This window comes from Coregonus lavaretus (assembly GCF_964263955.1).
Source record: "Coregonus lavaretus genome assembly, chromosome: 18".
Taxonomy (NCBI): Eukaryota; Metazoa; Chordata; class Actinopteri; order Salmoniformes; family Salmonidae; genus Coregonus; species Coregonus lavaretus.
In genome coordinates this window covers 2,670,274-2,685,036 of record NC_140005.1, presented here as the reverse complement: position 1 = coordinate 2,685,036, position 14,763 = coordinate 2,670,274, and the positions used below count along the sequence as shown (strand labels likewise).

General features: G+C 50.2%; 1 protein-coding gene across 1 annotated transcript in view; it reads right to left on the bottom strand.

Annotated features, from left to right (window-relative positions):
- Positions 1-142: 142 nt before the first annotated feature.
- galnt16 (UDP-N-acetyl-alpha-D-galactosamine:polypeptide N-acetylgalactosaminyltransferase 16) overlaps positions 143-14,763 on the bottom strand; it is a gene marked incomplete at both ends in the record, with an annotated part of 67,866 nt that continues 53,245 nt past the window's right edge. The window contains 5 exons of the mRNA XM_084181513.1: positions 143-899; positions 4,835-5,028; positions 8,034-8,160; positions 9,792-9,968; positions 10,628-10,754. Coding sequence (XP_084037639.1) covers positions 143-899; positions 4,835-5,028; positions 8,034-8,160; positions 9,792-9,968; positions 10,628-10,754 — 1,382 coding nt within the window. The remainder of the gene's footprint in view (positions 900-4,834; positions 5,029-8,033; positions 8,161-9,791; positions 9,969-10,627; positions 10,755-14,763) is intronic.

The following is a 14,763-nucleotide window of genomic DNA, read 5'->3' as shown; positions in this document are numbered from 1 at the left end:
TGATTCAGTCTGCAACATTATTACATTATTTCTGCTGGAGAGGGAACAGTGTGATTACTCTGTCTTTGTTGCTTCCAGCAGAATAACATTCCCCAATAAGTCACGATGAGCACGTCTAAATACTAAAATCTCTATCATACAATCATTTAAAGCAGTGCTCCCCTCCCAGGGGCCTGTGACTCCCCTCCCAGGGGTCTGTGACTCCCGTCCCAGGGGTCTGTGACTCCCGTCCCAGGGGTCCTGTGACTCCCCTCCCAGGGGCTGTGACTCCCCTCCCAGGGGTCTGTGACCTCCCTCCCAGGGGTCTGTGACTCCCCTCCAGGGGTCTGTGACTCCCCTCCCAGGGGTCTGTGACTCCCCTCCCAGGGGCCTGTGACTCCCCTCCCAGGGGCCTGTGACTCCCGTCCCAGGGGCCTGTGACTCCAGTCCCAGGGGCCTGTGACTCCCCTCCCAGGGCCTGTGACTCCCCTCCCAGGGGTCTGTGATCCCGTCCCCAGGGGTCTGTGACTCCCCTCCCAGGGGCCTGTGACTCCCCTCCCAGGGGTCTGTGACTCCCGTCCCAGGGGTCTGTGACTCCCCTCCCAGGGTCCTGTGACTCCCCTCCCAGGGGCCTGTGACTCCCCTCCCAGGGGTCTGTGACTCCCCTCCCAGGGGCCTGTGACTCCCCTCCCAGGGGCCTGTGACTCCCCTCCCAGGGGTCTGTGACTCCCCTCCCAGGGGTCTGTGACTCCCCTCCCAGGGGTCTGTGACTCCCGTCCCAGGGGTCTGTGACTCCCCTCCCAGGGGCCTGTGACTCCCCTCCCAGGGGCCTGTGACTCCCCTCCCAGGGGTCTGTGACTCCCCTCCCAGGGGCCTGTGACTCCCCTCCCAGGGGTCCAGTGGAAATAGCTGAGGTAACTCTATAGGGAAGAGGGTTAGAGCAGAGTAGACACAGAGCATACGTCCCAAATGGCACCCTATTTGACGTTTTAGTCATTTTTAGCGGACGCTCTTATCCAGGGCGACTTACAGTTAGTGAGTGCGTAAATTTTTTTCCATACTGGCCCCCCGCCCCGTGGGAAACGAACCCACAACCCCTTGGCGTTGCAAGCGCCATGCTCTTACCAACTGAGCTACGGGGGACTTACCTTTGACTTTTAGCCCTATTAGGCCGTGGTCTAAAGTAATGCACTGTGTAGGGAAGAGGGTGTCATTCGAGACGTATCCATACTGGGTTGGCTATTACTGGAGTGGTTAGAAATCACTTGGCAGAGACAGGAAAGCAGGGGGTTTATGCCGCTGTGTTGATGATGCAACAACAGTCTCCCACAGGGGCCAAATACAGATAACTACAACCAGATGGGAGGGTTGAGGTTAGTAAGGAGTTACCTTAGGGAGAGAGGGGAGTGGGAGGGTCTGTGTGTGTGCGGTGACAGTAATATTAATGTTCCCACGGATCCCAAAGGGATTCCAAAATGAAACCCCCCGAGTAGGTCAGAGATGGAAACTGTACAGCACTAGTCACTGGATCACTATTTACAGTGTTCATATCCTCTGACTCACAGCATCTGGTCCCGTTAACATTAATGACATATGGCTTTAGATACAATCTCAACAAAGGGAATCACATTTCTATCCAAACTCTATGGTTTGTGTTATTATTATGGAATAATACAGCTAGTATTCTGTTGCTGTGGCGCTAACCTCAGACCAGGTCTGTATCCTGAATGGCACCATATTCCCTATTCAGGGCTCTGATTAAAAAGTAGTGCACTATATAGGGAATAGGGTGCCACTTGGGACGTAGACTGAGCTTTGGGCTGGAGAGGCCGACCATGGCCCAGAGCAGAACAGAACAGCGGTGAATAATGGGAACGCTGACTGACTCCCTAGGAACTCTAGAGAGATGGGACTGCTGGGAGATGAGAGGTAGGCTGGCCCAGGAACTCTAGAGAGATGGGACTGCTGGGAGATGAGAGGTAGGCTGGCCCAGGAACTCTAGAGAGATGGGACTGCTGGGAGATGAGAGGTAGGCTGGCCCAGGAACTCTAGAGAGATGGGACTGCTGGGAGATGAGAGGTAGGCTGGCCCAGGAACTCTAGAGAGATGGGACTGCTGGGAGATGAGAGGTAGGCTGGCCCAGGAACTCTAGAGAGATGGGACTGCTGGGAGATGAGATGATAGGCTGGCCCAGGAACTCTAGAGAGATGGGACTGCTGGGAGATGAGATGATAGGCTGGCCCAGGAACTCTAGAGAGATGGGACTGCTGGGAGATGAGAGGTAGGCTGGCCCAGGAACTCTAGAGAGATGGGACTGCTGGGAGATGAGAGGTAGGCTGGCCCAGGAACTCTAGAGAGATGGGACTGCTGGGAGATGAGATGATAGGCTGGCCCAGGAACTCTAGAGAGATGGGACTGCTGGGAGATGAGAGGTAGGCTGGCCCAGGAACTCTAGAGAGATGGGACTGCTAGGAGATGAGAGGTAGGCTGGCCCAGGAACTCTAGAGAGATGGGACTGCTGGGAGATGAGAGGTAGGCTGGCCACACGGTTCGGGTTAGAGCTCCTGCCTAGACGCTATAGATCAACAGTGGAGCTGGTCCAACTGCAGCGGAGATGGAGGGATGGAGGGATAGAGGGATGGAGAGATGGGGGATAGAGGGATGGGGAGATGGAGAGATGGAGAGATGGAGAGATGGGGGGATAGAGGGATGGGGAGATGGGGGATAGAGGGATGGAGAGATGGGGGATAGAGGGATGGAGAGATGGGGGGATAGAGGGATGGAGGGATGGGGATAGAGGGATGGAGGGATGGAGAGATGGAGGGATGGGGGGATAGAGGGATGGAGGGATGGAGGGATGGGGAGATGGGGATGGAGAGATGGAGGGATGGGGAGATGGGGGGATGGGGAGATGGGGAGATGGGGATGGAGGGATGGGGAGATGGGGATGGAGGGATGGGGAGATGGGGATGGAGGGATGGGGAGATGGGGGATAGAGGGATGGGGGGATGGAGGGATGGGGAGATGGGGGGATGGGGAGATGGGGATGGAGGGATAGGGGGATGGAGGGATGGGGGATGGAGGGATGGAGAGATGGAGAGATTGAGGGATGGAGAGATTGAGGGATGGAGAGATTGAGGGATGGAGCGATGGGGGGATGGGGAGATGGGGAGATGGGGATGGAGGGATGGGGAGATGGGGATGGAGGGATGGAGGGATGGGGAGATGGGGGATAGAGGGATGGGGGGATAGAGGGATGAAGGGATGGGGGATAGAGGGATGGAGGGATGGAGAGATGGGGGATAGAGGGATGAGAGATGGGGGATAGAGGGATGGAGAGATGGGGGGATAGAGGGATGGAGAGATGGGGGATAGAGGGATGGAGAGATGGGGGGTAGAGGGATGGAGAGATGGGGGGATAGAGGGATAGGGAGATGGGGGATAGAGTGATGGAGACATGGAGGATAGAGTGATGGAGAGATGGGGGATAGAGGGATGGAGAGATGGAGGATAGAGTGATGGAGAGATGGGGGATAGAGGGATGGAGAGATGGGGGATAGAGGGATGGAGAGATGGGGGGATAGAGGGATGGAGAGATGGGGGGATAGAGGGATGGAGAGATGGGGGGATAGAGGGATGGAGAGATGGGGGATAGAGGGATGGAGAGATGGGGGGATAGAGGGATGGAGAGATGGAGGATAGAGTGATGGAGAGATGGGGGATAGAGGGATGGAGAGATGGGGGATAGAGGGATGGAGAGATGGGGGGATAGAGGGATGGAGAGATGGGGGATAGAGGGATGGAGAGATGGGGGGATAGAGGGATGGAGAGTACAACATTCACTCAGAGCAACAGTGACTATGTTACAGGGCAGGTTGTTTTACCCATTAAACTAACCCTTTTACCACGTTCCACACCCATGAACAGGTTGAGAGCTTCAAGTTCCTTGGTGTCCACATCACCAACGAACTATCATGGTCCAAACACACCAAGACAGTCGTGAAGAGGGCACGACAAAGCCTATTCCCCCTCAGGAGACTAAAAAGATTTGGCATGGGTCCTCAGATCCTCAAAAAATTCTACAGCTGCACCATCGAGAGCATCCTGACTGGTTGCATCACCGCCTGGTATGGCAACTGCTTGGCCTCTGACCGCAAGGCACTACAGAGGGTAGTGCGTACGGCCCAGTACATCACTGGGGCAATGCTCCCTGCCATTCAGGACCTCTATACCAGGCGGTGTCAGAGGAAGGCCCTCAAAATTGTCAAAGACTCCAGCCACCCTAGTCATAGACTGTTCTCTCTGCTACCGCACGGCAAGCGGTACCGGAGTGCCAAGTCTAGGTCCAAAAGACTTCTCAACAGCTTCTACCCCCAAGCCATAAGACTCCTGAATAGCTAATCATGGCTACCCGGACTATTTGCACTGCCCCCCCACCCCATCCTTTTTACGCTGCTGCTACTTTGTTAAGTATTTATGCATAGTCACTTTAACTCTACCCACATGTACATATTACCTCAACTACCTCAACTAGCCGGTGCCCCCGCACATTGACTCTGCAACGGTACCCCCCTGTATATATAGCCTCCCTACTGTCACTTTATTTTACTGTATATATAGCCTCCCTACTGTCACTTTATTTTACTTCTGCTCTTTTTTTCTCAACACTTTTTTTGTTGTTGTTTTATTCTTACTTTTTTTGTTTAAAATAAATGCACTGTTGGTTAAGGGCTGTAAGTAAGCATTTCACTGTAATGTCTGCACCTGTTGTATTCGGCGCATGTGACCAATAAAATTTGATTTGATTTGATTTGAAGCCATAAATCCTTCCTCAGAACCATGATGCCACCCTAACCTCCTAGCCCGGCTGACTGTGTGCTCACCTGTCTGCCTGTCTGCCTGCCTGCCTGCCTGCCTGCCTGCCTGTCTCACCTGTCGGGGCTCCTTGTTGCTGCAGGGTTCCATCTTGACCTTTGACCCAGCAGTAAAAGCTGTAATGGCGAGACACAGGTCCTGCTGTCGTAGTAGAGGCTCCGCCAGCTCCCATTTCTGCAAGAGAGAGAGAGAGAGAGAGAGAGAGAGAGAGAGAGAGAGAGAGAGAGAGAGAGAGAGGAGAGAGAGACAGAGAGAGAGAGAGAGAGAGCGAGAGAGAGAGAGAGAGACAGAGAGAGAGAGAGAGAGAGAGAGAGAGACAGAGAGAGAGAGACAGAGAGAGAGAGAGAGAGAGAGACAGAGAGAGAGAGAGAGAGAGAGAGAGGAGAGAGAGAGAGAGAGAGAGAGAGAGAGAAGAGAGAGAGAGAGAGAGAGAGAGACAGAGAGAGAGAGAGATATGGGCTTAGTAGTTTTCTTGGACAGATATCAACACACATGAAAAAGCTAAGACTTGTCAGAACATTCTGGTGACTTGTCAGGACATTGTGGCCCTGATAAGGTAGGAAAACATGGGGCAAGTGGTCCTGACATGTCCCTAGTGGTGGGTGATGGTACTGACATGTCCCTAGTGGTGGGTGATGGTACTGACCTGTCCCTAGTGGTGGGTGATGGTACTGACCTGTCCCTAGTGGTGGGTGATGGTACTGACATGTCCCTAGTGGTGGGTGATGGTACTGACATGTCCCTAGTGGTGGGTGATGGTCCTGACATGTCCCTAGTGGTGGGTGATGGTCCTGACCTGTCCCTAGTGGTGGGTGATGGTACTGACATGTCCCTAGTGGTGGGTGATGGTACTGACATGTCCCTAGTGGTGGGTGATGGTCCTGACATGTCCCTAGTGGTGGGTGATGGTCCTGACCTGTCCCTAGTGGTGGGTGATGGTACTGACATGTCCCTAGTGGTGGGTGACGGTACTGACATGTCCCTAGTGGTGGGTGATGGTACTGACATGTCCCTAGTGGTGGGTGATGGTCCTGACCTGTCCCTAGTGGTGGGTGACGGTACTGACATGTCCCTAGTGGTGGGTGACGGTACTGACATGTCCCTAGTGGTGGGTGATGGTACTGACATGTCCCTAGTGGTGGGTGATGGTCCTGACCTGTCCCTAGTGGTGGGTGATGGTACTGACCTGTCCCTAGTGGTGGGTGATGGTCCTGACCTGTCACTAGTGGTGGGTGATGGTACTGACCTGTCCCTAGTGGTGGGTGATGGTCCTGACCTGTCCCTAGTGGTGGGTGATGGTACTGACCTGTCCCTAGTGGTGGGTGATGTTACTGACATGTCCCTAGTGGTGGGTGATGTTACTGACATGTCCCTAGTGGTGGGTGGTGGTACTGACCTGTACCTAGTGGTGGGTGATGGTACTGACCTGTGACTGCGGCCTCAGGTCAGTACCATCACCCACCACTGACATGTCCCTAGTGGTGGGTGATGGTCCTGACCTGTCCCTAGTGGTGGGTGATGGTACTGACCTGTCCCTAGTGGTGGGTGATGGTCCTGACCTGTCACTAGTGGTGGGTGATGGTACTGACCTGTCCCTAGTGGTGGGTGATGGTCCTGACCTGTCCCTAGTGGTGGGTGATGGTACTGACCTGTCCCTAGTGGTGGGTGATGTTACTGACATGTCCCTAGTGGTGGGTGATGTTACTGACATGTCCCTAGTGGTGGGTGGTGGTCCTGACCTGTCCCTAGTGGTGGGTGATGGTACTGACATGTCCCTAGTGGTGGGTGATGGTACTGACATGTCCCTAGTGGTGGGTGATGGTACTGACATGTCCCTAGTGGTGGGTGATGGTCCTGACCTGTCCCTAGTGGTGGGTGATGGTACTGACATGTCCCTAGTGGTGGGTGACGGTACTGACATGTCCCTAGTGGTGGGTGATGGTACTGACATGTCCCTAGTGGTGGGTGATGGTCCTGACCTGTCCCTAGTGGTGGGTGATGGTACTGACATGTCCCTAGTGGTGGGTGACGGTACTGACATGTCCCTAGTGGTGGGTGATGGTACTGACATGTCCCTAGTGGTGGGTGATGGTACTGACATGTCCCTAGTGGTGGGTGATGGTCCTGACCTGTCCCTAGTGGTGGGTGATGGTACTGACATGTCCCTAGTGGTGGGTGACGGTACTGACATGTCCCTAGTGGTGGGTGATGGTACTGACATGTCCCTAGTGGTGGGTGATGGTCCTGACCTGTCCCTATTGGTGGGTGATGGTACTGACATGTCCCTAGTGGTGGGTGACGGTACTGACATGTCCCTAGTGGTGGGTGATGGTACTGACCTGTCCCTAGTGGTGGGTGATGGTACTGACATGTCCCTAGTGGTGGGTGATGGTACTGACATGTCCCTAGTGGTGGGTGATGGTCCTGACATGTCCCTAGTGGTGGGTGATGGTCCTGACCTGTCCCTAGTGGTGGGTGATGGTACTGACATGTCCCTAGTGGTGGGTGATGGTACTGACATGTCCCTAGTGGTGGGTGATGGTACTGACATGTCCCTAGTGGTGGGTGATGGTCCTGACCTGTCCCTAGTGGTGGGTGATGGTACTGACATGTCCCTAGTGGTGGGTGACGGTACTGACATGTCCCTAGTGGTGGGTGATGGTACTGACATGTCCCTAGTGGTGGGTGATGGTCCTGACCTGTCCCTAGTGGTGGGTGATGGTACTGACATGTCCCTAGTGGTGGGTGACGGTACTGACATGTCCCTAGTGGTGGGTGATGGTACTGACATGTCCCTAGTGGTGGGTGATGGTCCTGACCTGTCCCTAGTGGTGGGTGATGGTCCTGACCTGTCCCTAGTGGTGGGTGATGGTACTGACCTGTCCCTAGTGGTGGGTGATGGTCCTGACCTGTCACTAGTGGTGGGTGATGGTACTGACCTGTCCCTAGTGGTGGGTGATGGTCCTGACCTGTCCCTAGTGGTGGGTGATGGTACTGACCTGTCCCTAGTGGTGGGTGATGTTACTGACATGTCCCTAGTGGTGGGTGATGTTACTGACATGTCCCTAGTGGTGGGTGGTGGTACTGACCTGTACCTAGTGGTGGGTGATGGTACTGACCTGTACCTAGTGGTGGGTGATGGTACTGACCTGTACCTAGTGGTGGGTGATGGTACTGACCTGTGACTGCGGCCTCATAGCTCCAGAGCTCCTACACTCTGCCAGACCCAGGCTGTCTGAACCATGGGTCTCCAGACATAGCCCTCCCTGCCTCAACACACTGGACACTGCATCCTGCTCCGGGACCCTGGGGGGAGAGGGGGAGGGAGATGGAGAGGGAGAGGAAGGAGGAGGAGAGAGAGGAGTGAGAGAGAGGAGACAGAGAGAGAGAGAGGAGACAGAGAGAGAGAGAGAGAGAGAGAGAGAGAGAGAGAGAGAGAGAGAGAGAGAGAGAGAGAGAGAGGAGAGAGAGAGAGAGAGAGAGAGAGAGAGAGAGAGAGACAGAGAGACACGAGAGAGAGAGAGAGACAGTGAGAGAGAGAGAGAGAGAGAGAGAGAGAGAGAGAGAGAGAGAGAGAGAGAGAGAGAGAGAGAGAGAGAGAGAGAGAGAGAGAGAGAGAGAGAGAGAGAGGAGACAGACAGACAGAGAGGGAGCGAGACAACTTTATCTGTATATTTCTGTTTTATATGTTTTTACTTGGGTGAGTATGATTCCAAATGTATTCATAAATAACACATGGTAAGAAAACGTGAAAGTGAACAGAGAAACAGGGGGTAAGGGGGAGTGAGAGGAAGCTATTATGGAATTGAAGAGATGGACTGTGTTAATGCTACTCTAGCTAGTCATTTCATCTGGGCAGGTGTTGGGAGGGGGCAGGTGTTGTGAGGGGCAGGTGTTGGGAGGGGCAGATGTTGGGAGGGCAGGTGTTGGGGGGCAGATGTTGGGAGGGCAGGTGTTGGGGGGGACAGGTGTTGGGAGGGGGCAGGTCTTGAGGGGGCAGGTGTTGGGGGCGCAGGTGTTGGGAGGGGGCAGGTGTTGAGAGGGGGCAGGTGTTGGGAGGGGGCAGGTGTTGGGGGGGGGGCTGGTGTTATGTCAGACTCTTACTAGTGTTAGTTTCCTGTTGTGTTTTCTAGATGTTGTGTTCTCTAGGTGTTGTGTTTTCTAGGTGTTGTGTTCTCTAGGTTTTGTGTTTTCTAGATGTTGTGTTTTCTAGATGTTGTGTTTTCTAGATGTTGTGTTTTCTAGATGTTGTGTTTTCTAGGTGTTGTGTTTTCTAGATGTTGTGTTTTCTAGATGTTGTGTTTTCTAGATGTTGTGTTTTCTAGGTGTTGTGTTCTCTAGGTTTTGTGTTTTCTAGATGTTGTGTTTTCTAGGTGTTGTGTTTTCTAGATGTTGTGTTTTCTAGATGTTGTGTTTTCTAGGTGTTGTGTTTTCTAGGTGTTGTGTTCTCTAGGTTTTGTGTTTTCTAGATGTTGTGTTTTCTAGATGTTGTGTTTTCTAGATGTTGTGTTTTCTAGGTGTTGTGTTCTCTAGGTTTTGTGTTTTCTAGATGTTGTGTTTTCTAGGTGTTGTGTTTTCTAGATGTTGTGTTTTCTAGATGTTGTGTTTTCTAGGTGTTGTGTTTTCTAGATGTTGTGTTTTCTAGATGTTGTGTTTTCTAGGTGTTGTGTTCTCTAGGTGTTGTGTTTTCTAGATGTTGTGTTTTCTAGGTGTTGTGTTTTCTAGATGTTGTGTTTTCTAGATGTTGTGTTTTCTAGGTGTTGTGTTTTCTAGGTGTTGTGTTCTCTAGGTGTTGTGTTTTCTAGATGTTGTGATGTGTGAGCTGTACAAAGTCTTTCCTCTTGTAGGGAAATAAACGTGAATCTGAATATGAATGATAGAGTGTTATACAGGGAAACTGTCTGGGTAGCCAGTAGAGAGAGGCTCTCTCCTCTTACCTTAGCTCAGGGTACACGTTCTCCATATACCAACGGAAGGACTTGCAGCTCAGTTTGCGTCTCAGAGTCAGACGGTCTGCAATGCTGCCAAAGGCCTTGCCCTGCGCTGAGGGCCTTGCTAAGTAGTAGTACTGTTTAAACTCATCCATCCACACCTCTGCTGCTCGACGCGTGTTCCTGACGACACACACACACACACACACACACACACACACACACACACCTGGTCAGGTAGGATAATAACACAGCAGCATTGTGCATTCCTACAGTACAGAGGAAGGTAGACAGTACAGAGGAAGGTAGACAGTACAGAGGAAGGTAGACAGTACAGAGGAAGGTAGACAGTACAGAGGAAGGTAGACAGTACAGAGGAAGGTAGACAGTACAGAGGAAGGTAGACAGTACAGAGGAAGGTAGACAGTACAGAGGAAGGTAGACAGTACAGAGGAAGGTAGACAGTACAGAGGAAGGTAGACAGTACAGAGGAAGGTAGACAGTACAGAGGAAGGTATGGCTAGTGTCTGGCTCTCTAGTCCAGCCTTTTCAAACCTCTCCTCTGGGACCCCCAGACATTTCACACCTCTCCTCTGGGACCTCAGACGTTGGGGGTCCCCGATGAGAGGTTTGAGAACGGCTGGGGGTCCCTGAGGAGAGGTTTGAGAACTTCTGGGGGTCCCTGAGGAGAGGTTTGAGAACTTCTGGGGGTCCCTGAGGAGAGGTTTGAGAACGGCTGGGGGTCCCTGAGGAGAGGTTTGAGAACGGCTGGGGGTTCCCGAGGAGAGGATTGAGAACGGCTGCTCTGTCTGTCATAACAGAGTGTAGCCCAGCCCACTCACTTGATGTATGTGAGAGCATTGCCCTCTGGGAAGTCGTAGGGGTGACGTTTCCTGAAGACGTGCCCCACCCTGCTGCAGGGCAGAATCTCCAGGCTCCCGCCACACATCCACACCCTGAACGACAGCTCTGAGGAGAGAGGGACACAGTGGTTACAGTGCATTCGGAAAGTATTCAGACCCCTTGCCTTTTTCCACATTTAGTTATGTTACAGCCTTATTCTAAAATGGATTAAATAATTTTTTCCCCTCATCAATCTACACACAATACCCCATAATGACAAAGCGAAAAACTGGTTTAAAAAAAAAAAAAACGGAAATACCTTATTTACATAAGTGTTCAGACCGTTTGCTATGAGACTCAAAATTGAGCTCAGGTGCATCCTGTTTCCTTTGATAATCCTTGAGATATTTCTACAACTTGATTGGAGTACACCTTTGGTAAATTCAATTGATTGGACCGGATTTGGAAAGGCACACACCTGTCGATATATGGTCCCACAGTTGACAATGCATGTCAGAGCAAAAACCAAGCCATTAGGTCGAAGGAATTGTCCGTAGAGACAGGAATGTGTTGAGGCACAGATCTGGGGAAGGGTACCAAAACATTTCTGTGGCATTGAAGGTCCCCAAGAACACAGTGGCCTCCATCATTCTTAAATGGAAGATGTTTGAAACCACCAAGACTCTTCCTAGAGCTGGCCGCCCGGCCAAACTGAGCAATGGGGGGAGAAGGGCCTTGGTCAGGGAGGTGACCAAGAACCCGATGGTCACTCTGACAGAGCTCCTCTGTGGAGATGGGAGAACCTTCCAGAAGGACAACCATCTCTGCAGCACTCCACCAATCAGGCCTTTATGGTAGAGTGGCCAGATGGAGTTTGCCAAAAGGCACCTAAAGGACTCTCAAACCATGAGAAACAAGATTTTCTGGTTTGATGAAACCAAGATTGAACTCTTTGGCCTGAATGCCAAGCGCCACGTCTGGAGGAAACCTGGCACCATCCCTACGATGAAGCACGACCCTAAGCACACAGCCAAGACAATGCAGGAGTGGCTTCGGGACAAGTCTCTGAATGTCCTTGAGTGGCTCAGCCAGAACCCGGACTTGAACCCGATCTAACATCTCTGGAGAGACCTGAAAATAGCTGTGCAGCGACGCTCCCCATCCAACCTGACAGAGCTTGAGAGGATCTGCACAGAACTCCCCAAATACAGGTGTGCCAAGCTTGTAGTGTCATACCCAAGAAGACTCGAGGCTGTAAACGCTACCAAATGTGCTTCAACAAAGTACTGAGTAAATGGTCTGAATACTTATGTAAATTTGATATTTCAGACTTTTATTTTTAATACATTTGCTAAAATTTCTAAAAACCTGTTTGAACACACACACATACACAGTCTGGTCTGCCGACACACATCCACCCTGAACGACTGCTCTGAAGAGTGACACCAGGACAGACAGACAGACAGACAGACAGACAGACAGACACAGACAGGATATGTGTTATATTTATAGGAGATTATACACAGGACACACACACACAGAGAGAGAGACCATTAACACATTAATAACCCTTTAAAACCTCCCTATCTTCTTGTGATTGATGTGTACCAGATGGAGTACGTGGTCATCTGTAGCAGGGGAACTCTGCCAATGAGAGGTTAGGCTAATGCAGATCAAGACAACTAGTTCTGTTGGAAGACCAGACTTAGTGTGAGACGCTACTGTCCAGGCACCCATAGACAGCTTGTTCAGTTCTAACGTGCCACCAGACTTTTATTAAGCCAGACAAGCTCCAACAGACGTATTTCAGAATACAAATGATAGAATTTACATTCAAATAAAGGGCATGATGATCTCCCATTTTAATCCTGATGTAGCAAGATTGGGTTACTGACAGCCTAGGTCTGGTCAAATTAAGATCGCACATCTGTATTTGAAGCAATTTCTCAAGCAAAACTCAGGTCTGCATGCCACAAAAACCAATGTGTTGGTATCTCTGAGGTCCTACCTAAGGGCCGTGGCGGTCCTGAAATTCTGTCATCCGGTGATTGTCAAGCAAGTGGTGACTCCTTGCTGTCCCCAGTCCGCCTGGCCTTGCTGCTATTCCAGTTTCAACTGTTCTGCCTGCGGTTATGGAACCCCTACCTGTCCCAGACCTGCTGTTTTCAACTCTTAATGATCGGCTATGAAAAGCCAACTGAGATTTATTCCTGATTATTATTTGACCATGCTTGTCACTTATGAACATTTTTGAACATCTTGGCATGGTTCTGTTATAATCTTCACCCGGCACAGCCAGAAGAGGACTGGCCACCCCTCATAGCCTGGTTCCTCTCTAGGTTTCTTCCTAGGTTTTCGCCTTTCTAGGGAGTTTTTCCTAGCCACCGTGCTTCTACACCTGCATTACTAGCTGTTTGGGGTTTTAGGCTGGGTTTCTGTACAGCACTTCGAGATATTAGCTGATGTAAGAAGGGCTATATAAAATAAAATTGATTGAAAATTGAAATAACTGCCGGTCTCACGGTAATTGACCGTTAATGAACATAAACACATTTAGCATCTCCTGTCTTCCACTCATAGCCTACAAGCCACTGATGCAGACCTTTGGAACATCTACATAAAAAAAGTCTAATAAATCCATGTAATATAGCTTACACCTTCACAATAAATCCATTATTTATTTTAGACAGGTCTAAAGAAACATGATATGAAGAAAATGTAGTCTATTTCAGAAGAACAGAATAGCATACTCTGAGTTGTCCTTATGTTCAGTCCTGATATGGCTATGCCATATGGCTGTGGGCTACACTAGTTAATTTAGCAGATAAGATTTGCTTAGAATTCCGTGGCATTATTTTAAAAATTATTTTATAGTATGAAGAATACAATTGAACAAAGCTGAATAAAATAGAAAGGATATTTTCTGCAAATGATTTCAAAGGAAGTGTGCACATGCGGCTATTCTGTGTTGAGCGGTTAACAAAGAAACTGGTCTTGCTATATGCTTAATTTAGACGTATTTATGCAACTTTAGTTGTGATACAAATGTTGGGTTGTATGTTTTGATTTTTAATACATTCATGATGAGACTAATGATGATTGGAAAAAAGTCACATGAAAGGCATGAGCTCTGCTTTGTTTCTTGTTGTACACACTTCATCAGTCACTCATTCTCAATTTGACAAGCACTTGATGATATTCTCACACCATGCCCCCTAAAAAAATCCCTTTTGCGGCCAAAGTGGATGAATAGAATAATTACATTGGTCCCCCTGTAGCTCAGTTGGTAGAGCATGGCGCTTGAAACGCCAGGGTTGTGGGTTCGATTCCCACTGAGGGCCAGTATGAAAAATGTATGCACTCACTAATTGTAAGTCGCTCTGGATAAGAGCGTCTGCTAAATGACTAAAATGTCAATTGGATCACTAAAAAAATACAGTGCCTTGCAAAAGTATTCATCCCCCTTGGTGTTTTCCCTATTTTGTTGCATTACAACTGTCACGGTTTCGGCCGAGGCTGCTCCTCCTCCTGGTTCGGGCAGGCTTCGGCGGTCGTCGTCCCCGGAGTACTAGCTGCCACCGATCTATGTTTCATGTTCGTTTGGTTTTGTCTTGATGTTGTACACCTGTGTCTTGTTAGTCCTCGTTAGTGTCCTATTTAGTTCTCGTTGGTTGTGTTTGTCTTTGTGTGTGATTGCTCTTCTGTTTCGTGTTGGAGCTACTTATTTCCCTCCAGTGTTTTGGAGAGGTTCTTTTTGCACATGTTAGTGCGCCGTTTATTTGACGCCTGTGTGCGCCGTGTTTTCGCCTTCGGGCTTATTGTGCTTATTTCTTTTCGTGAATATTGCACTAAAGTCTTTTGGACTGAGCCTCTGCGTCCTGCGCCTGATTCATACACCACACCCACCTTCAGCACCCATTGACAACAACCTGTAATTTAAATGGATTTTTATTTGGATTTCATGTAATGGACACACACAAAATAGTCCAAATTGGTGAAGTGGGAATGAAAAAAATAACTTGTTTCAAAGAATTCAAAAAATATATATAACGGAAAAGTGGTGGGTGCATATGTATTCACCCCCTTTGCTATGAAGCCCCTAAATAAGATCTGGTGCAACCAATTACCTTTAGAA